Source organism: Oryctolagus cuniculus, chromosome 2 (genome assembly GCF_964237555.1).
Source record: "Oryctolagus cuniculus chromosome 2, mOryCun1.1, whole genome shotgun sequence".
NCBI lineage: Eukaryota > Metazoa > Chordata > Mammalia > Lagomorpha > Leporidae > Oryctolagus > Oryctolagus cuniculus.
Genome location: NC_091433.1, coordinates 16,175,783 through 16,200,596, shown reverse-complemented (window position 1 = coordinate 16,200,596; position 24,814 = coordinate 16,175,783). Strand labels below are relative to the sequence as shown.

Sequence of the window (24,814 nt, the reverse complement as noted above, 5' to 3'; positions counted from 1 at the left end):
CTAGCTCCACCTGCATATTGAGCTATATGCACTGTAACCAAACAGGTGTCAGAAAAAAGCTCATTATGTCCTCCCAGACATCTGATCTGTAGTTAGAATCTGGGAACCCCTGGTGTTCTACAAGAACCTCCAGCTGTAGTATAGAATTAGTGCCCATTGCAGTACCATGTCTAATATGTCTAATATTAGTACCATGTCTAATATGAAAAGATTCATACTTTTGTTATTCATCTGGGTTTAAGATTTTGTTGATGCATAAGTCAGAGCCAAATAACACCAAATGCCTTTTTGATCCCTCTACTTCCAGAGAACCCCCATTAATTGGTCCCTCTGTCCACTTTCTTCCCCCTGCCTGCTCCTCGGTATATCTGCATGTTATTCTTAAATAACATCGTTCCTCCACTCTCTGCCTTTAGCATTTTTAATTCCTTAAGTTATACTTTTTTTCTAGTCCTGCATCCAACAACCTCCTGAGATTGAGCTTCTCTCCCTTCTGCTCTTCTGAACACATTGTGAAAATGAAGTCAGTTTTCCCTTGAATGAAATTCTATGCATTTGAAACTGTCACTTACTGAATGTGATTTTTACTTATTTTTTTCTGTTTGACACAAGGCTTTCCCTCTCCCCTTCCAACTTCGATGTTCTCCCTCCACAGACACTGTTGCAGGCACCTCTTCTATTGTAATGTTCTCCAGGATTTTCTGATCTGGACTGTGCCACTCTCTTGCTTATGATGGTTTGAACCTTAGCCTATGTGGGGTGTCTCTCCAAGACAGCTTTACAGTGAAGATGGAGGGATGCAGTGAAAGCAATGCCAGGTCTACTATTTGCACATGGCTCAATGTATTCCTACTTATTCTTATCTCAACAGTAGCCATGTGTTATCTTAGCCAGAAATTTGTCAGTTTCTGTTACACTGTCTCCTTTCTCAGACAATGAGCCATCGTCAATGTACCACTCAAAAAAAATCTTTTGAATCTTTCCCCTCTACTTCATCAGTAGGAAAACTGACCATGCATAGATTTTACTTTCTTTGCCTGGGATATTCTCCTGGGATACCCTCCTTCTTTCCTCACCCCTAAAGTCCGTGCTGTAGCCAGATGGAGCTAAGATATGCATCTGATTATGTCATTTCCCCACTTAAATTCTTCAGTAGCTCCTTATGAATTTCACATGCCTTAGAGTAACACATTCAGTCCTGCATGGCCGACTCCTTATCTGTCCAGCCAGATTTTTAACTGCTGTCTGATTCCCACTCCCTCATTTTGAATACTAAGGAATTTCTAAAAGTTCTTTAAACACATCATGTGGTTCCACAGCTCTAGACATTTGTGTAGGCTCTTATCTTTGCCCAGAATGTTCATCTTAACTTGATTAGCTTGAATAATCTTTGTTTATCATTTAAGATCCTATAGCCCCACAGATTCCTTCTAAGTCTCCCTTGAGGCTGGATGTATGGATGTGTGGCTGCCTTCCTCCAATAACCAGCTGTGTGATGTTGGGAAAGTCACTCCACTGCTCTGTGTTCTGTTGTCTATGATGAATCCTTTAAGCTAGAACTTTCCACAAGCCTAACTTCTATTTTTGGCATCTTTTCAGCAGGAACAAAACATCTCAGAGATGTCAATAAATCAGCAGTTTAGTACAACTACAAGCCTTGTTGTTTATTGATCACTCTTAGGTAAAGTGGCTTTTATATGAAATCAATGCATGTGTTAAATGTATTCAAAGTAATTGCTTTAGATACTCAAAGGAAATCAGTGCCCATAGAAATGAGATCTGCCTAGCCCCACCTTGTGGACTGTGTGGTTTTGTTTGATGATTGGCTTTTCTTTTTTTTTTTTTTTTTTTTTTTTTTTGATGAAAGCTACCACCTCTGGAAAGATAGACCTGGGCAGAGAGGAAAGAGTGTGGCTCTGGGAATCAGAACTGAAACTGTCATTTATTTTCTTTTGCACCACAGGAGGTTCTGTTTCTTTAGGACTAGAATGGAGATGTTTACTACCAGAGAACGTTGGCAGGTCAAACCTGTAACTCAGGACAAAGCATGCCAGCACAGGAGGCACTGGCTCCTATTGTTGTTGCTATTGTTATGCTAACTAGAAGAGATAAAACGGCTCCCATAATGAGAGCCCAATCTTGCACAATGTGAGTGATGGTTACAGCAATATCAGGTAATCATGAAATGCTGTACTGTTAGGTTAAGAAGCAATTCAGGCATAAGCTAGTTTAATTTCTTTATTTTACAGATAAGGGAAATGAGAGTCAGAAAGGCTAAATGATTTATCCCAAAATAATTCTCTGTCAATTGATGCTCCAGGGACTTGAACCTCATTCTTGCAAGTCAGAGTGTAATTTTTTCCTTTTAGTTTACCTTTCTCAAAGTGTGGCTTGCATCACCATCCCCCGGACAGCTTGTGTAACACAGATGGCTACAACCCCCCCAGCGATGCTGATTCCGCAGCTCGGGTGGGCCTGAGAAGGTGCATTTTCCCAAGCTCCCACGATTGCTGATGCTGTGTTCTGAACTTGCTAGAAAGGGTTTTCAGCTTTCTTTTGCATCTCACTCTAAGAAAGTGACAGAGAGAGAAAGGTGAGGCCATGTGTTTTGATTTCGCCCCATTAGGCTTTGTGTGGACTCTAGCCCCACGAGCAAAGCAGGTACTCTTCCCCCTCTCCGCCTTTCTACACTGTACTTTCAGGAAAGGATGTCAGGTTTCAGAAAACACGCACTCTCAGAGTTATTTTACAAAAATTACAGTTTGTTGTGTCTAATGTGTTTATTGCATTTGGTGCTTACGGAGTGAAAGCTGAAAAGTGCAGTGTCAGATGAGAACCTGGCTTTGGGGCTCATCATTTACTTTGTGCAGTGGAAAACATGCGGCCTTTGTACTTTAGTATACAGAGAAAACACAGCATGACTAATGCTATCTGCAAACATGAAACAAGAAAGAGTTTGAGGAGTTGAACAGCGCCACTTACTTCTCTCCTCTGAGAGGAGGCAAACACTGTGCTCCAAGTTCATCCAGGAAGTCGCAGCTTCATGCTCCCAGTTCCTATTTCCATACAAACAATGGTGCTCTTTCAACTGTATTGTGTCTTGCAAAGGGTTTTAATGAACTTACTGGAAATCAAATTAGGATTCCCAACATTTCTAAGGGAAAATGTCTTCTATGTTGAAAGTAGAAGGAAGAGAGGTTCCAAGAACAAATAAGCTGCATTTCATGAAGACAGAGGTGATGCCAACAGTCAGATTAGGTTCAATACCAGTGCCAATGAATTTTGTGCAGAGGTGAAAGCATTTTAAACCTCTCTCACTTTCCTTATCTGCTAAGTGCAGATAACATACACTTCACCAAGTCCTTGTGACAGTTAAAGGGATAATGTATGTGTGACCCTATCTTGAACAGAGTAGGCGTTTGATAAATTATTGCCATCATTTCTTAAGGTGTGTACATTCTCTGGCTCATGTTTCTTCACCTCTGTGATTTTTTTCACACACAGAACCGTGGTCACTGAGGAGGCAGGAAGGAGGAGGAAGAACAGTGCTTCAAATCCCCACTGCTCTCCTTCCCTTCTCATCCCAGTTTCTGATAATCAGCTGTCTAAGTTCAGAACTATCATAACATGGACTACAACACATGCAGATGCGAGTGATAGGTTCCAGTATTCCACAGCTTGGGGGAATGACTATGGTTCACAATAATATGTTGTATTCTGTTTAAAGAACTGAAACAGAAGAGCTGGTAGGCCCAACTCAAAGAACAGCCAAAGAAAATGGAAAGTCTGGTTGCCTGGCTTGCTCAGTTTATGCTATGGATATGTGTTGGAAAGGTGCAGTGTACCCCACAAAAAGATAAAAGTATTTATGATTATAAAAAATGTATTGACTTGTGAACTGCATTACAGTAATTATCATGCATTAGCTGTGACCCTGAGAATCTAATGTATTACAAAATTCCTTTAAGAATAACAAGTAATTTTTATATGTTAAATAGTAACATGATAAAAAAAATAAAGAAAAACCTCTTATTCAATAATGCAGAACAATTCAGTTCTACCCAGTTCCCATCTGAGATGTGCAGGCCGGGATCCATCTGAACACTTAGAGAACACAAAGAACATTGTTTCAGGACCTGTCTAACTTGGAAGGCATATTAATAGTGTTTTAGCATTACTTTATCCCTTTAACATTTTTGCTTATGTATTTATTTCATAGAGAGAGACTGATTCCATCCTCTGTTTCACGCCCCAAATTAGGTGTAACAGTCTCCAGCTGGGACTGAAGCTGAGCAGGGACCTCAATCCAAGTCTCACCTGAGCTGTTACTCCTCCTCCCTGGGTCTGCATTATCAGGAAGTTAGAATGAGGCAGAGAGCAGAGCACTGAACCCAGAAACTCCTACAGAGGACTCAGACGTCTTAACCAGCCTCTTAACCACTAGTCCAAAATGCCTACTCCTCAAACTTTTTTAAACTTCAATTGTCACATTTTTTGTTTCCACATAAGCAATTTATGAAGCATTTTCATAGTGCCTTTGCACAGAGAAAGCCTGGAATTTTTTTTCACTATTTACATCCATTATATAATATTTACTTTAATTAATCTACTGATGTTAATCAAAGGGAAAACTGTATGTGCTTGGGAAAGGAAGTATATGTTTCAGTAACATTCATCAACCCTTATCGACTCTGATGAGTGAATCCTGTTCTCAGTGATGTGGATGGTGAAGGAAGCTGACAAAACCAGACCTGTGTCAAATGATGGTTACAGTCAAGGGGGAAACAAGATAGAGGAGAAATATGTGGGTACCTCTAACAGTGGTGTTTGCTAAGAAGTATAACAGGATTGGAGGAGGTGAGAGAGAACGGGGAGAGGAAGAGTGTGATTATGGATAAGGAACCTCCGGGCCTACCCAGGCCTTGGTAGAGTAAACTACAAGTGCTACATAGGCACATACCTAGCATAATCACAGCCCATGGAGGAGATTCAGCATGGCTGCAAGAAGGAATAAGGGCATGAAATGAGAAATGGGATCAGTTATCGAAAAGTGCTCAATCCTTGTATTTCACTTTTAGAAAAATGAACGCTATTGGAAGATTGTGAGCAAAGGAGTCGTGGGGTCTGACTTGGCTTCAGAGATTGCTCTGGCTTTCATTTCTATGGAATAGAATATATAAAGGCCAGGGCAGATGCTTAGAGATGACCGATGAGAGCAGTCAGGACTCTGGTGGCTTCTGTCTGTGAGATGACACTAGGTGGTCAGTATTTGCCGGATGTATTTACTATTGATTTCTGTGTGACTGCCAGTCTCCTACTTGGCATCTGCTGGAATATAGATGGTGTGTACCTGCCTGGAGAATTCACCCTTCTGAGGGAGATGGAGGGTGAAAGTCCACCCAGCAAAAGCAGTTGATTTAAAATGGTCATGAGCAAAGGCTCATGTGCTACTTACACTCAATTCTCGTTTTCTTCATTTCTTGATAATGACTTGATGTTCAAAAGGTGAAGATGAACACCCTGGGAATTGTACCATAATTAGCTTTGCAAATAACCTCTTCACTTCCAACCAGAGATGGTAATTTTTTTTTCTGAAAACTTTTATATCATTTTGGACTCTTTCCCTCCTCAGCTGTCACAGTTAATTGGTTCACAGTATATGTGGATTCCATTACCTAGGTATCTCTCAGATCCAGCCAAATCTGTCCAGTCACATTCATAATTTATCTCTCACCTAGATACCTGGAATAGACTCAATAATGTCTCTGTCTTTACCTCAGTCACCCTTTTCCCTCTTTCCAACCCCCAAACAATTCTCTGTCCAGCAACCACAGGGACCTTTATAAAGTAAAAAGGTGATGCTGCCCTACCTCTACTTACAACCACTCAGTTGGTTCCCAGTAGTCTCAAAAATGAAAAATAAACAAATTCCTAATTGTACTTAAGAGAGTCTTTACAATCTGGGTTCTCCTTGTCTTATCAGCCCCATGTCTCAAAATACAATCTATTTCTGTCCAATCCATCCAATCTGTGTTGTTTGTATCCAAGTAAACTGGTCTAGGGCACTAAACTCTTACTTATGTCCAAGATGGCCTCTCTTGATTCCAAATAGTTGCAACTGCCATTCCATTCACAGTACACATCCTCTATGTCTTTGTCTGATCCTACATTAAGATCTCAACTCAGATGATTTCTTTCTGTCATAAATCCTGTCTACATTCAAATATAGTTTAAGTGTTTATCTACTGAGGTCCCATGATGAACCACCTTTTCACTGAATAAAATATTGAATAATCACCTCCTTATTTTTCCTAATTATCTATTGGAATGTTGGCTTAAAGGGGGCAGGGCATTTATACACATCATAACCTTAGCACTTGTGTCAGGGTTGGGTAATTGATTTGTTAAATTATTTTGTATTCATGGAAAAGCATAAGAACTTCATGGTTAAGCACATTGAATATGTAACTGATCTATGTTGATGTCAAGGTATTGAATTCTGCTCCATTCAGGGACTGCAAATAGTTATGATGTTTATTCTGATTCATAACTTTTCCTTCATCCATTCCATTATGTTTCCCTTGTTTCAAGTCGGAATGTTAAAATTAATGAGACATGGGTTGAATTTCTACCCTCTACTATTTGAGTAGACAAAAAGACCTAAGATCTCTTTTCATGATTTATTCATTTAACTATATCAAAATAACATAAAAGCAAAGTCTAGTTGCCTTATGGGAGTTATCCCTGATAACTTATCAATAGTGTGATAATAGATTTTTATTAAAGATTATAAGCTATAGGTGAAAATCCCTTGAACCATTATTCCCCTTCTACTGCCTTCCTGTGCTCTGCGTATAGACACAGAGGTACAAACACACCTCCCCCCCCATACACATTTGGTCAAAGAGCCCATCACCCTTTAATTTAGAAAATGGTAGAGTTAACTACTTTAACACAATGGCCCATCCTCTACTCTTTGAAGCTCTCTCAACTCCTTTGAAATATCATTTTATTTTTTTTTTTTTTTTAAAGAAGAGTTACAGAGAGAGAGACAGAGAGAGAGAGAGGTCTTCCACCCACTGGTTCACTTCCCATATGGCTGCAGCAACCAGAGCTAAGCCATACCAAAGCCAGGGGCCAAGAGCTTCTTCCAGGTCTCCCGCATGGGTGCATGGGCCCAGTGACTTGGAGGATCCTCTGTTGCTTTCCCCGATGCATTAGCAGGGAGCTGGATCAGAAGTGGAGTAGTCAGGACTCAAACTAGTGCCCACATGGGATGCTGGCGCCAAAGGCTGGGACTTTAACCTGGTGCTCCATAGAACCAGCTCCTGAAAAATCACTTTCTAAAGTCTTGCTACACTGTACTCCCTTACCCCTTTTGCTCTGGTACTCCCAGATCCTCCTGGTCCTAGAGAGTTGCTCCTTTGATCTTGATTCTCTCTATAAATCTCTTTTCGATGAACATCTCACTCCCTCTTGTTACTTCAACTGTCATGTTTAGTTATTTAAATTCATAATTTTTGTCTCTGACTCTGGCTCTTCTCCTAAGTTACAACCACATTTTACAGCCAAGCCTCTCTCCTTGAAATTCCTGATTATTTCTCAAATATAATTTATCAAAAGTTCCGCTATCTTCACCTTCCTTTATGCTCCTGTTTCCAGATCTGCTGAGCTGTCTGAGCCTTCAAAACTTTCCTTTCTCCTAGAAGAAACTTAAGTCATAGGAGTACTCTTCTGTACTAGGCAACTTGCTTACTGGCAATCATTGATATTTTTCCAGTGAGTCAAGCAGGATGCTCCTCTGTGATGATTGAAATTTGGAGATGGATACAGGCCATGACCAACAGTACCTGGGGATAGGCACATTAAGGAAGACCCTCTTAGCTAGAGATCAAAAAACCAGAAGTGATGCTACCTGCCATCAAGAGCTTCCTTTTATCTTATCCCTTTGTAAGTCTCAGTTTTTCAGTTCTTCAAGTCCATGAGTTATCTTCAACAGCTTTTTAATTTTGTCAACTCTTCAGAGCCAGTGAAATGTTAATAAATAAATCCCCCACGTTGCACAATCAGCTCAGATCACCTTTGATGCCTCCTGTTCTCAGCCTTTGCCTAACACAATTTCTGTGCCCTGTCCCTTTCTGCCCACTCATATGAGTGGTTTAAGCCATCATAATATCGTACCAACTGGTCTTCCTATGTCTGGGATCTTTTCTTCCATTGTGGTTGCTTTTGTTTTATGCGATTATCAGAGGAAGCAAACAGGAAATTGCTTTGATCCTGCTACTCAACTATCCAGAAACATTCTTCAGGTCCTCATCATTCTGCTCCCTTATGGACACTTGAGATTCCCTAACATCTGGCTTTCTGCACTTTTACAGCATGATGATTTTATTCATGCAGTTTCAAATGCCTGCATGAGGGAAGAACTTTGTCTTACTCCATCCTTCCATTCGTTCAATAAATAGTTAAGTCTGCAATGATAAGTTCTCTTTAGGTACTAGAGAGAATGTGATGGACAAGTATAGCAAGGAGTTGCAAACAGGAGCAACTATACAAGAAGGAGAGCTAGGAAATGGATATGCTAACCAACACATGATAACAATAAAAGCTAAGTTAAGGGAGAGTACTAAGAGCTATAGAAAACATAAAACCCAGTGATTTGGTAGTGAGTGAAGAGGCAGGGATGACAAGACAGATGTACTGTTTCTGGTAGAGTGGTTAGGAAAGGCCTGTTTGAGAAGACAGTGCCTGGAGTTGAGTGGTGACAAAGAGAAATAAATAAGGAGGCAAACTTGGGTTAAAAATAAGTCTACACCAAGGGATTCTAAAGCACAAGGAGCATAGGAAAGATGAATCTTGATTTATCTAAAAAATTAAAAGACCATGTGTAGAGAGTGCCATTATTAGGGGGATGGAGGAGGTTGATATTAGTCTGAATTGATTTCAAAGAGAGCCCAAGATACATTGGGGAGTTTGAATGCCAGCTCCTATATAATAAACAGCTATTAGAGAGCAATAAGTAAGGAAGTTATATGAAATATAATTGGCCATTGTGTAAAAAGTAGACTCTAGAGGTACGGTAGAAAACTCAGCATGGGGGTGAACGCAGATGGGACCATGCTGCATGGTGGCACAGGCCTAGGTTTGTGTTAGCAGGGTTGGTGAGAATCAGTCAGCTAGAAACTGGGTTTCAGGAGTGGAGTTAACAGGATTTGTTGAATTGATTGTATTTGGGGTGTGACATAGTCTAGCATATAGGGAACACTCAAGAAGTGTTGTTGATTGACTCATTAAAGGAATGAGTGAACTGCTCTTCTTGGTCAGATTCCATGAAGCATTCTTTGATGGACCCCAAGTTCCTACTTTGCAACTGCTCGCCCACCTCTGAAATCCTACCTCATAAGTTCACTCCCTCATGGACTCCAATATTGTTCCTCGGATTCAGCAATTTACATGTATTTCTTACCTCCCCACCCAGAATGTAAGTTTTTTCATTGTATTTATCCCTCACAGTCCCTTGCATGGTGTACAATCAGTATCAACATCTTTAACAATGAATAAATGCAAGAATGAAGTGAGATGGAAATCATAGGAAGCTCGAAGTCCTCAGATAAAGTGTTTACTAAGCTCTGGTGACTGAAATCTGGGGATCTTTCCAAACTGATAAAGCAATTACACAGCTCAGTTACTTTAGGTTGTGTTTTGATTGAACGCCAAGGATGAACTGAGGACTGAGAGTGGCTGGCTTCCTTAAAACCTGTGAAACTACTCCAATCTGGCTTGTTCACACAAGAAAAGGCTCTCATTGAAAGAAAAAAAAAGCGGTTTCAGGTTTTCTCTGCCACTTCCACTTACCAGCTTTGCAAGAAATGAAGTACCCATTCCCAATCCCAGTTCCTTCATTTGGCAAATGGGCTTGGCAAATGGGCACCACGATAGAAATACCAGAGAGATGGCTGCTGAAGAAATAATTACTCTTATAAATAGAGCATTTTCCCTGAGTGCTTCAACTGCACTGTCACATTTGTTGCTCCTGACAACACTCTGGGGTGAGTGCTTGTATTATTCCCACTTTATAAGCTACCAATAGAAAAACACTTTCCACAACACCTAACATGGAAAATGGCTTTTTGTAAGTACTAGAAAAGAAATACATGCCAATCAAGACATGAAGTCAGATTACCTGTTTTTTAAAATTATTTACTGTTTAAAAGGATTACTTTATTTCTTTGAAAGGCAGAGTAACAGAGAGGGGTAGAGACAGAAAAACATCCCATTAGCACTGCTCTGAAGACATCTTGCATCTGCTAGTTTACTCCACAAGTAGCTGTGATGATTGGGTTGGGCCAAGCTGCAGCCAGGAGCCTAGAACTCGATTCAGGTCTCCCACAAGGGATACAGGGGGTCCAAGTACTTGGGTCATGTTCAATACTTTCCCATGGACATTAGCAGGGAGCTGGACTGGAATCAGGGCAACTGGGATTCCAACTTGTGCTTCTATGTGGGATCTTGTATTGCAAGAAGCAGCTTAACTCACACCATGAGGCCAGACAGTACTACCTGTTTTTAAAACCCAGTTTTCTTGGTATTTTTGGCCTTAAATAAGGCAAACTTTCATATTCTCAATTTTCTCATGTTTAAAATGGACTGTTGTAATGATTGGGATAAAGCTGTTGCAAATAAAAAGACAAAGGTGTTTCATGAAGTTTGTGGAAAATAAAATTATGATAAAGATATATTTTGCTGCAAAAAAGTTTTGCCTCTCTGCCTCTCCAATAAATAATGAAAGTGTATCTGCAGTCCATATGAGGTTTGTTTTATAATATACATTTTCCCTGAAATTTTGAGGACCTCTCCTATAGGTAACATCATGAGTAGATATAAGTGGCAGAAAGAAAATGATTTTTAGCCCAAGCGTCCTTAGGAGAAAGTGTCTAATGGATCTTCAAAGGACAAACCTCTCATTTCCCCTTTGTTTTGTTTTTGTTTTATGTTGTGTTGTGTTTTTCAACTGCCATGAACTATCTTGCAGAATGTCATGGTCTATGACTCTCATGTTCAGAGGATTACACACTTTAACTAAAAATGAAATCTTGGCAACTGGAGAACTTCGTTCCCGTCTGGTTTTACCCACCTGAGGATGTCTGAGTCCATTCTTTTGCGTGTTACCTCTGAGAGCCCTTTCTCCGTTCCTGAGTGCCAGCTCCTCCATTACCTTTTGTGATCCTCCCAGAAATTCTGGGCAATGCGGGCACTGAGGAGCACTCTCCCAGTTCTGCATCCCCCAGGATTCTAGCCCTGCAGCTTCTAGTTCATCCTGGGCTCACACAGAGTTGTTTGTGACCACTGAACCGTCCTCAGTCTCATCATTAGCTTATACTTTCTAAATTGTTTAGTGTTCCTTTGAAGGATACTTCCTCAGAGTCCTTTCTCTGTGAAAATCAAAGTTCAGAGAGAGAAATGTTACTTAATCTTGGACTTCTCTCCTCAAAGACAAGGTTTATTTTCTGTACTTTAACACACACACACACACACACACACTCATGCACATTTATCATAACTGGCTCTAATGTAGAGTCTATCTTTGTAGGTTCTAGTATTTTTCTTCTTTTATTTAAAATGTTTTTTCTTAAAAATAATTAATATGTCACTATGGTAGGGCTGGCAGAATAATGACCCCCATTAATCCTAGGAATTTGTGGATATTTTGGGTTACACGTTAAAGAATAATTAAGGTTACAGACAGAATTACAGTCCAATCACTATTCAACTGACCTTAAGATAGGAAGGTTTGTGGGCTGCCATCATGGCATAGCAGGTTATGTTGCCGCTTGAGACACCAGCATCTCATATTGGTGTGCAAGTTCAAGTCCTGGATACTCTGCTTCTGATTTGGCTTCTTGCTAGTATACCTGGGAGAGCAAGGGAAAGTGGCCCAATTATTTGGGCTTTTGCCACCCATATGTGAGACCAAGATGGAGTTCCTGGCTACAGGCTGGCCCCGCCCTGGCTAGAACTGCAGGCATTTGTGGAGTGTACTAGTGGATGGAAAATCAATCTCTGAGTCTGCCTCTCCTGCTCCTTCTCTCTTTCTCCTTCCCTCTTCCTTTCTCTTTTGCATGGCCTTTCAAATAAATAAATCTCTAAAAAATAGGATGAGTATCCTGGATTATTAAGGTGGACGCGATATAATCACAAGGATAAGTGAAAGAGGGTGGCAGAAGAGTGTTAGAGTGATGGATGTGAGAGACTCAACTTTGCTGCTAGCATTGACAATGGATGACACCACAAGCCAAGATATTCAGGCAGCCTCTTGATTCTAGAAGAGGCAAAAGAAAAAAGGAATTCTGTGCTAGAAACTCCAAAAGGAATACAGTCCTATAAGCAGTTTGCTTTTAGACAAGTACCACTCATTTCAGACTTCTGATCTTCAGAGCTATAAGATAAAAATTTGTGCTGTTCTAAGCCAGCAAGTTAATAACAGTTTCTGACAGCAACCATTGAAACTAATCCAAACTTATTTCAGCATTTTATGTAGCAGATACACTGATATAAAAGAAGCAACCTCTGTGTGATAAGCTACAACAGTGTTGACTGAGTGTGGGAAGCATGCCATGCCCCATAGGGGAATAATTCCCTTTCATGCCCTCCATAGCTCTGTATCAGAGTTTACACAGGAGATTTTTCTGATCTTCTGTCTATGAGAACGTTTTCCCTTCTACTCCTTTCCAGCTTGTATCATAGTTGTTATATAGACATCTTCATTTCCCATTAGCACTGCACTGAAGACCAAGCTATGTGCCCTTGCTGTCTCACTTGGGCCAGTGGTTTCAGCAAGTTTAGAGAAAGCCCCCCACCATTCATCCTAGTGGAAACTGCCTGAACATTTACTCGGCTTTGTTCATCATTCATCAAATGGGCAAAAGGGGATTTTTGTACTCACCAGGATCTCACATGATCTGACCTTGCGGGTAAAAGCAATAATTCTTATAATTGTGTGTGTGTGAAAGAGAAAGAGAGAGAGAGAGAGAGAGAGAGAGAGAGAGAGAGAGAAACCAACCATAAGGGTAAAGAATGGATTTAGAAGTATTTTAGGTAAAGAATCTTGAGGACTATACAAAATACTCTTTCAATATAGTCTTATAACTCTTCATTAAAAAACGTGTGGTCGAGATAAGCATTCAGTGTCCCTGGAGACAGGGAATGCATTTACTTTAAACCTGTTGAGTTCAGTTTCTAAAGTGCTTCTGTGATTCACAAAAGGAGATGATGCAGCTCTGAGAGGACCCAAGTGTGTCTCTGGGAATCCCGTAACTGAGATCTGAAAGAATCACAAATTGATGGGATGCAGGCCCTGGCACAAGTGAATGGGAAGGCACCACGGGGCCTGGGATGAGACCTGGTAGGAAGGGCCAGGGCCAGCCATGACCAGTGCACCACCCATGGGAATGCCATTCTTCATGCTTTGAAAACCACCTGCTTAGTTTCCAAGGTCATCTTCAGCTGCAGCTGTGAAAGTCAAGTTGAAGACATACTTGTCTAATTATAAGGGCCGCAGAGACTGTAGCAGGGAGGCAGGACTAATTCAAGGAGAAAGACGCCCTCACACATCCCTTCCCTACAGCCCTCTTTGATTCGTGTTTCAGACCACAGCTCTATGACAGTCTTGGGTATCTCACGAGTAGAAAACAGACCCAATTCATCTTTGCATTCCTAAACCTCACAATATCTGTGGTAGAGGATTGCCTGTTTCTTCTCTCTCATCTCTTCTTTGCACTTTTTCTTCCTGTCTTCCTTCCTTCTACACTTCTCACTTCTCATTTTCTAGCCCAGGCTCCTTCTTTTATCTCATTTATCTTTTTATCATTGTTCTGTTTGTTCCGAGGAAAGTTCTTGGTCCTAAAAATTTATACTTCAGTATGAGGTTAAAGCCACATACCTTTCTTGAGATCTTTTGCATTTTATATCTTATTTCTCTTTGTGTGTTGAGGTCACATAACAAAAAAAAAAAAAACAGTTGTTTTGGAAGAGTGGCATAGTGATTAAGAGATGACTGAGAGACATGCATTTCAATCCATACTGCCTACGCTTGAATCCCAGTTCTGCTCCTCGTTTTAGTTTCCTAGTAATGTGTACCCTAGGAGGCAGTGGTTAATGACTCAAGTAATTGGGTCTCTGCCACACATATGGAAGACCTGGAGTGAGTTGCAGTCTCCTTGCATCAGCACGGGCCAGCCCCAAGTCTTGTGGGCACGGGGAATTAAACTAGCAGATGGGAGATCTCTCTCTGTCTCTCTTTCCATCTCTTTCTGACTTTACCTCCCTGTATCTCTGACCCTTGGACCAATTAATTAAATAATTATTCTTAACAAAATAAAACAAAAGGATGATCTTCCTATTTACCACCCCTGGAACATTAAGAATACTGACTCTTGAGTGAGAATTCCGGAAGCTCTAGCATATAACGCTGGGCAAGTGACCTTGGATTTTGCATCCCAGACTCCTCATCTATACAGTAGAGTCCCTAATGTGAGTTATCCTACTGGCTAGTTCTGACCATTCAAGGAGGCAGTTTGAGTAATGCACTCAGCATATTATATGTGCAGGATTGAGACTAAATGTTATTATAATGCCAATTACAATGCCATAGATAAAAACATTTGTTTTAATTGCAGGTATTATTTTTCATTTTAATTATTGTTATCCTGAAGAATCACTGCCCCAAGCCACCTTAGGATGATAGTACAAGGAAGATTTTTTTTTTAAAGGGACCACATCAAACGGGATATGACAATATAGCTGCAAAGTGTAATTTGGATTAGCTTGGTGAAACTAAGAACCCATTGAGTTCAGTCTACAAAGGACAGGAAGAGGAAATTGAGAAGGTTAAAAAAAAGTCATAAATCATTTTCTAATGGAAACTGCCTTGATGTACTTCCACATAATCTGCTAATTTGTTTATATTAAGATCACATACTGTGTATGTATGAGAGTGACAATGACACTTCATCAAGTTGATGTAAAAAGAGAATTAAAATATTAGTTTATCTTTGGTGCAAAAATGAAATCCCTGTACAATTTTGTTAAAATATGTACTTTTTACTAGCTTTTTGAAAACTCTCATACTTTCAACATAGGCTAAAACAATACTGCTGGAAGCATCTTAGGTTGGAAGACATTTTTCCTCTCAATTCTCTATGTAGAATCTAAACCACCTATGGATTCAAGATTACATTCAAAACGGAAGAGTGTGCAATGTTTAATTGTTTGATGGACATCCATGCATATATATTTTTTACAGAAATTCATTTAAGATCTATTTAGTAAACTTTGAGAGTGAGACCTGAAGCTAAGTGCTAAGTGAGAGAATTTGAATCCTATCATATTTGAACAGAAAGTTCATCTGAAAAACATTTAAGGATCTTCTCAAAGTAATTGAGAACCCCAATACAGAGAGGCAATCTACTTTGGGGTGGTAGTAGCATGGGGATAGAAAAGAGGTTACCCAAGGCTGAATAGCTTTAATTGCTTTTGTGAGAAAATCTTAAAATCAGAAGAGTCATTAAAAGTCACTCAGAGATCCTGTCTTTGTTATTTGCTCCATCAAGCCTTGATATGAAAAGCCCTCTTTCAGCAACTGTGTAATATGATTTTTCTCTCCTGCTGAGGAGGCCTCCGTCTAGGCTTATCACTGTCACAAACGCTGCCTTCGTGTGTGCACAAGTGTGATCCAGGCAGAGTCGCTCCTGGCATGACTCCTGGGCTGACTTGATCAGGCTTCTCTCTTCGGTGGAACTTTCTGAGGATTCCCTCATGCTGAACTCTTCTCCACTGGGTCACTTCCCAAATGCATACAATGGACAGGGCTGGAACGGGCCAAAGTCAGGAACTCATTCCAGGTCTCTCACCTGGTGACAGGTACCAACCACTTGAGCTATGATATACTTCACGAAACGTGCATCAGCAGGAAGCTAGAGTTGGGAGGAGAACCAAGATTCAAACCCAGGCACTCAAATAAGGGACGCAGGTGTCACTACCATCAGCTTAATTAACAATTAGACCAAAGGCCAAACTCTGAGGAGTATTACTTAGCCAGAGACGATCACCTGAAATCTGAAACAAAGCTACAATGACAGGGGAGGAAATGATCACTCCCAGGATTTAGATACATCATTTCTCTTGATATGATTTAACGGATCACAGTCGATTGTGGGCAGAAAATTGAAGGTCTTGTCACTGACCTCTCTCATTCTCAGCCTGGTCAATTAGCTTTGGCATATCTCCTAGAAGTAAGATTTTCCACTTCCTAAGAGTTGTGAATATTGTCCATTCACAGTCCCTAACCAAAGCCCCAGTCAAAAACAAACAAAAACATTCAACATAGTTCAGAGAAGTCTGGGAGTGAAATAGTAAGGAGTGAAATGTGTAGGATTTAGTACTCGGGACACCTAAGTCCAAATCCCAGCTATGCCCACTGCTACCTCAGTTTCCTGAGATCCCAAATTGGTTCATCTTCTGAAGCCATAATTTTCTCCTTGAAATAATTCAGGTCTCATGGAACTCTGAAATGATTCATTTAGTTAATATCTGTAAAGATTTTAAAAGTGTATGAAATGTATAACTTCTCCATAAATTATGGCTGCTATGATTTCAGGAATAAGTCAGGAATAAATCCTGGTTTTCCCCTCCATTGAATATGAATTTACAAAAGTACCAATCCCAATGCCTCATGGATTTTCTTCATCTCGGAAATAGTGCTAACACTGAACTTAGTGGTTTAGAGTGAGATCAAACTAATCTAAACATATAAAGTGCTTGGTATGGTGCTTGGTTTAGAGTCAGTGTATAGGAAGTGTTAGTGTATTATTTTGCTCTTCTTTTTCTTTGATATGAAAGACATCTGCTCACTACTCATAATGTGAAGAAGGAGATGTACATGGCGATGAGGGAGAAAGCTGGGGGCATATTTTAATAAGACAAACTGGGTTGGGGCTAACAGTGTATGCAATCAAGTGGTTGTGGGTTCAGCCATCATCTGGAGATACTTTTAAAGCAATAGGCAGTCAACTATTCTTTCCCAGGATAGCCCTAGAAAACCTCTTTCCCCAGATTTTCCCTTCTTTATTAGACTTTTCTGGAGAAATATAAAACTCTTTTTAAAAAGATGTAACTATTTATTTTTTATTCAAAAGGTAGAGTGTAGAAGTAGAGACAGAGAAGAGACAGAAATAGAGACAGAGACACGGAGAGATATAAATAGATCTTACTTATGATGGTTCATTACCTAAATGACCAGAATGAGCCAGGCCAAAGCCCAGAGCCAGGAATTCCATGTGGGTCTCCCATATGGCTGGCAGAAACTCAAAAACCTGGGCATTCACCCACTGCCTTCCCAGGTGCATTAGCAGGGAATTAGATTGGCGTAGAGCATCCAGGACTCCAACTGGCAATCCAGTATGGGATGCTGATGTTGCAAGTGTCTTAACTTGCTATGGTAAAATGCTGGTGTCTATGACACTCTTTCGATTGTGCTATTACTTTACAAAATCCCACTGTAGAGCATGCATGTGAAAGATCTCCTGCCATCCTTGAGAACCAAGGCATCCTGTAACTGGACCTAACAGAAGGAGCCCAGAAATCCATGTCCTAATGCTAGCTAATGTCAATAGGGAAGACTGGGCCTCCAAGACACTCAACTAGTGGATCTTAAAACTACAAATGAAGTTGACCTGAAAAGGAATCTGCCTGCAATCAGTAAAAGCATATCCATAAGTATTTATGTGAATTTCCAGAATGGTGCAGACTTCTTTCCTAGAAAATGAGGTGTGGCCATTTTTAAATGCTTTGCCTAACTCTATATATCAAGAGATAGCAGACAAACATTTTGTTGAAATCTGCTGAGGGGTTTTATATGTACAAGCGTGAATTTGAGAGCCAGACAAAGAAGTGTTTGAATTCTGGATTACTGGCTCTGTGACCTTTAGCAAGTCATTTAAACTCTCTGTACTTTAGTTCTTTCCCACAATATGATATTATACAGGATTAAGAGACACAGTTATATCTGACTTGACCTAATTAATTTCTATTTTTTTAAACTTTTAATTCACTATAGTTAAACATTGGTGGAAATTCCAGATAATTGTTACAGTGTTTATTTTCCTTCCAACTACTAAGACCTGCTTTTTCCCTCACCGGCTTGCTGACATAACTGCAAACAAAATGTTTGGATGTATGGGTGGTTCTATGGATAGATACAAAGGTACCTCCCGTAAACATATTATCCAAAATGAAAAGGGTTAGCTTGGCAACCCAAGTAATTTCCTAGTGCCCAGAGGAGAAACACAATTCTATGGGCTAGGGTGATCAAAAAGTCTTCATGGTAAAAAGAGGGAAACCAGACCTTGGAGCAGGATAAGGGAACAGCAAAGACACTCCATCCAAGGGGACCCTAAAGAAACTCCAAAGAGGTGGCATTTCCATCATAATCCCACAACTACCACATACTGAATAGGAAACACCCTAGACTGGGCTCCCATCTCTATATTCTGAACCAAATTTCAGATAATGATGAGAAGGAGATGGTAGAATTCCCATTTAAAACTAGGAAAACAGACTCAAATATGGGACACTTTCCCCAAGGTGACACACTAAGCAAGGGACAGAACTAGGACCTCTCTATCTATCCCAAACTTGACTCTGACTTACTACTTCTAGTAATGACAAAAGCCACTGTTACGCATGGTACCTTCCTCCCTGAAGTCTCCCTCCTTTCACCACCACACATCCTTCCCTGCATGAAGTTGCCTTTCCCTCTCCTGTGCTCCTGTTCTCTGCAGAGGTGTCTACTCAGGAGCTGGTGAACTTATTGGTCACATCCCACATCATGTCTGCTTCCCCCACTAAATGCTAGGGATGGGCATGATTTGTCCTTGTAGCATTCGTGTGCCATTCACAGCTAGTAGTAGCAGCTTTTAATATTAGTAAGGAAAAACTGAAGGAATGAATGCCTTTGGGCTTCTAGGTACTATGTCCACTGCTTGGCAAGTAAGTTAATCCTTTTATGTTTTGGTTTCCTGCCTCTAAAAATGAAAATTATTGTAGGCCGGCGCTGTGGCTCAATAGGCTAATCCTCCACCTTGCGGCGCCGGCACACCAGGTTCTAGTCCCGGTCGGGGCACCAGATTCTGTCCCAGCTGCCCCTCTTCCAGGCCAGCTCTCTGCTGTGGCCCGGGAGTGCAGTGGAGGATGGCCCAAGTGCTTGGGCCCTGCACCCCATGGGAGACCAGGAGAAGCATCTGGCTCCTGGCTTTGGATCAGCGCAGTGCGCCGGCCGCAGCGCGCCGGCCACGGCGGCCATTGGAGGGTGAACCAACGGCAAAAAGGAAGACTTTTTTCTCTGTCTCTCTCTCTCACTGTCCACTCTGCCTGTCAAAAAATAAATGAAGAAAGAAAGAAAGAAAATGATTGTAATATCTCCCACTCAGAGTTCTGGGCATGAGTTTATTGTTGATACATCATGATAACATTGATGAGCACATAATAAGTGGTCAGTAAATATTAGCTACAATTATAAGCTCATTTAACTCTCCTAATTCCCTTTAAATGGAAGACTTTAAATGAAGGATTATAACCCTGACTTTACACACCAGGAACAGTTTTCAGAGAAGTCTACATGTCTTGTAGAAGATCCCACAGCAAGGAAAAAGCAGAACTTGAATATGATGCTGCCCCGTAGGAGGTGCGTCTCAGATATGAGTGAGTTCACATATATCCAGGGGCCACATTGAGCCTCTTCATGTCCATTATCAGCCTGGGCTTGAACAGGGTGGATAAAACCGACACAGTGATTAAGCCAGTGCGGTGCTAGCATAGTCCAGAATCCACAATCATTTCCATGGGGCTGCCTCCTGCTGGATGGCGTTGGGATAAGGCAAGTGATGGCACCTTGGGACCAGCACGACCCCTGCTTCCCTGTTGATAAAAATCACCTGAACTTATTTTTCAACCAGATACTCCAGGAGTGTCTGAGTAAGACTCTCCACAGCAGTCAGGCTTTTTCAAAATGATTTAATTTTATTTATTTGAAAGGCAGGCACACACACACACACACACACACACACACACACACACATACAGAGAGAGAGAAAAGAGTTCTGCCAGTTCGCTCCCCAAAGGCCCACAACAGCAACAACTGGTTCAGGCCAAAGCCAGGAGTCTGGAACTCAGGCCAGGTCGCCCATGTGGGTGGCAGGAACTCAAGTGCTTGAGCCATCACCTGCTGCCTCCCAGGGTCTGCATTATCAGGAAGCTAGAACAGGCTTGAATCCGGACATTCCTGTTTGGGACGCAGGTATCTTAACACTTCAGCTGCTAAGCCAAGCACCCACCCTGCCACGAAGAGTGTTCTTAACAAGCACTTCGGGGTGATGCTTATCATCAGGGAAGCCTGGGAACCTGGTTGGAGAGTGGCTGAGGCTAGATGAGCAGGCTGACTGTGGCCCCCACCCCACAGGTGGCAGTCACTGGAAATCAAGTCCTTACAAGGTTTTCTCTGGGCTTCCCAATATCCATGCTTGGAAATATATTCAATAGAAAGTCCCAATCAGTTTCCCTAATCACGCTCCCGCTGGATCAGTGAAGTCCCATGAGCAACCAGTGCATGGAGGCAGCTCGGGGGCTCCCTCTTGACCGTCTCCGAATCATTTTGCTCCCACACTTTTCTCCCTGGAAAAGCTGCCCAAGGGTTCTCCCTGGGGCTTTCTGCAAGGGACTGCAGGCGTCAGCCGGTAGCACTGATTTTTTTTTCTTCTCTAGCATCTAGAGAGGGGGCTGAGCTGTCTCCCGGAGGAGGCTCTGGGAGGAGAGGAGAGAGCAGCTGCTGTGGCAAAAAGGGGACATGCACAGGCTTCCCAGGCAGCAAAACTAGCGCACAGCCCTGCCCAGCCTGGCGTCCTCAGCGCGTGGAGCGCGCTGCGCGCTCGAGGCAAGTTTGCTGGGAGTGTCCCTGGTCTCCACCGACCCTGCAAATTCTCCAGTTTGCCAACTGATGCTTCCCTCGCAGCTCTGAAGTCAAAGTATCCGCCGTCGCAGCACAGAGCCGAGAGGCTGGCTGGCGGTGCACTGTGGTCTGGGGGGAGCCCAGCCAGGCAAATGCCAGGATCAGCATGAGAGGCTGGACCTTGGCCCAGGTCTGTCCTCACTCCGGGGGGCCGCCGGCTTCGCACCGCGAGTCTGCGAGGAGGAGCCGCTCACTTTTCCCCCTTGCAAGTCTTTGTTGCAAGCCAGACGTTGCTGGAGTCTCTAATTAACTCCCTCCGCTCCGAAGGGGTCCGGAGGCTGGGATGCTCTGCCTGCTTAGACGATGTTGACTCTCGAGTGGGAGTCCGAAGGACTGCAAACAGTGGGTATTGTTGTGATTATATGTGCGTCTCTGAAGCTGCTTCATTTGCTGGGACTGATTGATTTTTCAGAAGGTAAAGTGGTCGCTTCCAGTCCATGCCGTTGGTCAGGTCTGGTTCAGAATTCGATGCAGAAGCTGCAGAAGTTGAGAAAGCTTAATGCCCCGAGTAAAAGTTGGGAAATATGCATGCTTGGCATAGAGCACCTTATGGACTGGACAGTTCGTTTCTGTCTACCCAGATGGTTGAGGGAAGGGATACAGTACCATTCTCGTTCTATTAGAAGCCTATTGAGGTGCATGTGTCTTGTGGGTTAATTAGATTTCCAAGGTGGGAAGTGAGGCCTCCGCTGTGAGGTGATAATACAGGTTGGTTTGGGACTGTCAAGTTCACATTGGCTACCACGCCTTAATGTCATTAGCAATCGCAGGCTCTGGGAGAACATTTTGATTTGTAAGAGAAATATTTGTGTGTGCCTCATCAGTTAGGAGGTGTGGGGTACGGCTGGGTTGTTGATTATGATATAAATGCATAAGCTTTTGGTATAAATTGAGTTAATGGGTGCTCAGCAAAAATGCGCTCTCAACACTTAATTTGCAAAAATGTTTCATTTACATTTCCCAATGAGCCACTTTGCTGGTTTCTCTTTCTTAGGAACTCAAACACACAGTTAGGACAGAACTACTGCTACCAGTATGTATCTTATCCATACAATATAAATTGTACTTTTGCTTGTTAAAATCCATTCTGTTATTTAAAGATTGGAGAATTTTTAAAAAGTTGATGAAATTTCTTCTAACATTCTTAATATAAATATGTATATGCACATGTGAGTAGATGCATCAAACAATTCATGGAAAACTGGAATTCAAAGAAGTTTATTTTGGTGAAAAATTTTTTGAAATATATGGAGAATTATTTTAGTAATATGCATGCCCATGACCTTTCTGAAGATCTTTGGTATGCGTGGATTTCAAAAATTTTGCAACAAATAAACATCTAATTCCATTTTCCATGAACATTTTGAAGTACCATCATATGTGTGTATGTATATATACACATATGATAGAAGCACACATATGTACATATTTTTCATGAAATAATATCTCTACTAAAATAATATATTTTGAATTACTTAACTAAATCATTTGATGTCTGTTCTACATCTAAGCTCTGCTTTCTTCTCAAGAAAAAGAATGGAGTCCCTGAGATACTAATATCCCTTCCAGAAAAGGATTTTTTTTTTTATTGACTAGGTGTAGTCTTTACGTCTCATATGATATATAGTATGGAGAGATGGAAATATTTAAACCTGGCCATGCTTCTTGTAATATAACTACAGGAGGTAGAACCTGCTAGCTAAAATGACATCATCCCAGGCACATCTGGTATATAGGTTGTTTCTATGATTGTGTGAATGATAGTCACTCTGTGTTATATTCAGGAAGTTATTTTTTCTATGAAGAAGGTTCACTAGGTTCTAACTATTCAGACAAACATAAGAACATAAAAGTTCTCATGTTTTTATATCTTCTTTTAAGTATTTTCAATCTATGACAAGTTCTAATTTGGCACAGTGAAAATAATAATGTAATGAGATTAAATAAAACCTCAAAAATGAGTGTTTTTTTTTTTCCCTCCATATTACACAGTGATTTTCTTTATTCCCTGGAAGAAAAGCAATGTATAAACAAACTTGTCCAAGTGTTACAAAACAAACTTGTGTTATCGCAACACTTCTTCATCAATGCACTAATGCTGGTATCCTAATAAAATACAAATAAGATAAATTCCATTTCTATCAATAGTGTTTCCAAACATGTTGGCATGTTGGGTTTGGTTCTTTGGACTTAGTTGAGCTATAGTCCCCAGCTTGAATGCTTTGTGCTCCAGATGGCTTCATTCCAGAGACAGGGAGTTCTTTGAGAAGTCAACTTTCTCTGCACTCTGAGATACCATATAGTCATTTTCTTGCCAATAGTCATGACACATAAATTGAAAGTCAAAAGTCCCAAACTCAACAGCCCTGACATGACTCAACTTTTATTGCCTAAGCTTCATTTTATGTCACTTAAACTCAAAGTTTTTATGTTGCAAATTCACATTTGCATTCCAGTTATATGAAAAATAGAATCGTAAACCTAATCGCCACCCCCACACCACAACAGTAATCATAGAATTTGAGCCAGTCTGAAGCGTCATCTTTGGGATAGATACCTAAATCATATCCATATCTGCAACCACATCCAAATATATTTTTCTGCTTATACACACATTTATAGATATGCTACATACTAATAGATAGTATGTGAAATTTCCAGAGAGATGGGAACTTTCACACATTGAGTTCAATCAGAAGACCCAATTGTGATAAAATATAAGGATGCAGATGACCACCATATATAAGGTAAGAGATGTATTTATTTATTTGAAAGTCAAAGTTACAGAAAGCAAATCACACACACACACACATACACACACACACACACACACAGAGAGAAACAGACAGACAGAGAGAGAGACAGAGAAAGAGAGAATCTGCCATCTGCTGGTTCATTTTCCAAATACTGGACTGGTCCAGTATGAAACCAGGAGCATGGACCTCAGTTCAGGTCTCCCATGTGAGTGACAGATACCCCAAGTACCTGGGCCTTCATCTTCTGCTTTGCTGGGCACATTAGCTGAAAGCTGGATCAGAAGCAAAGTGTTTGACTTAAATCAATGCCCCAGTATGGGACAAGATAGTCCCAAGTCATAGTTTAACCCACTGCACCATGACATTCACTGTGGATCAGTTATTTTTTGTTCAGAAATATAAATTAGGAAATTCTGGTTGAAACCAACTCTCACATTTTACATAGGTAATAACTTCAACTCAAAGAAGTTAATTGATTAATCATAAGACAAAACTGACAAAATCAAAATGACTGAATCCTATACTGTGTCCTACTACATCACCAACCATTTTTCCTTTACTACTCTTTCCTAACAATAAAAATAGAATAAAGGAAACATACATGGGAAATTGTCTGAAATTTTCAATGTTATTTTGAAGTGCCCACTGACGTTGTATGAAATATCTAAGGGAAATGCATTAATAAGAAATAAGATCATAGAATAGGCACTTAATTTCTACAAAGTTTTGATCCCAAACCAAGTATGGGACCTAAGAATATGACATAAACAAAGTCATACCAGTGACTGTTATCATAGATTAAAAATAGAATTAGAGGGGTGGGTGCTGTGGCATAGTAGGCTAAGCCTCTGCCTGCAGTGGCAGCATCCCATATGGGCTCCAGCTTGGGTCCCAGCTGCTCCTCTTCTGATCCACCTCTCTGCTATGGCCTGGGAAAGCAGTAGAAGACGGCCTAAGTGCCTGGGCCCTTGCACCCACCTGGGACACCCAGGATCCTGGC

General features: G+C 41.1%; 1 protein-coding gene across 7 annotated transcripts in view; it reads left to right on the top strand.

Annotated features, from left to right (window-relative positions):
* The window catches only part of KCNIP4 (potassium voltage-gated channel interacting protein 4), a 1,213,489-nt gene that overhangs the window by 932,926 nt on the left and 255,749 nt on the right, over nt 1–24,814 (top strand). The window contains exon 1 of one of the 7 annotated variants that reach the window (XM_051842096.2): nt 1,849–21,473. The exons of 4 other annotated variants lie outside the window; for them this stretch is intronic. In XM_051842096.2, the coding sequence (XP_051698056.1) occupies nt 21,362–21,473 (112 nt within the window). In that variant the 5' untranslated portion in view covers nt 1,849–21,361. Of the gene's footprint in view, nt 1–1,848; nt 21,474–24,814 lie in introns of those variants that run through there. 2 more of the 7 variants (XM_070068104.1, XM_070068105.1) reach the window with 2 other exon arrangements.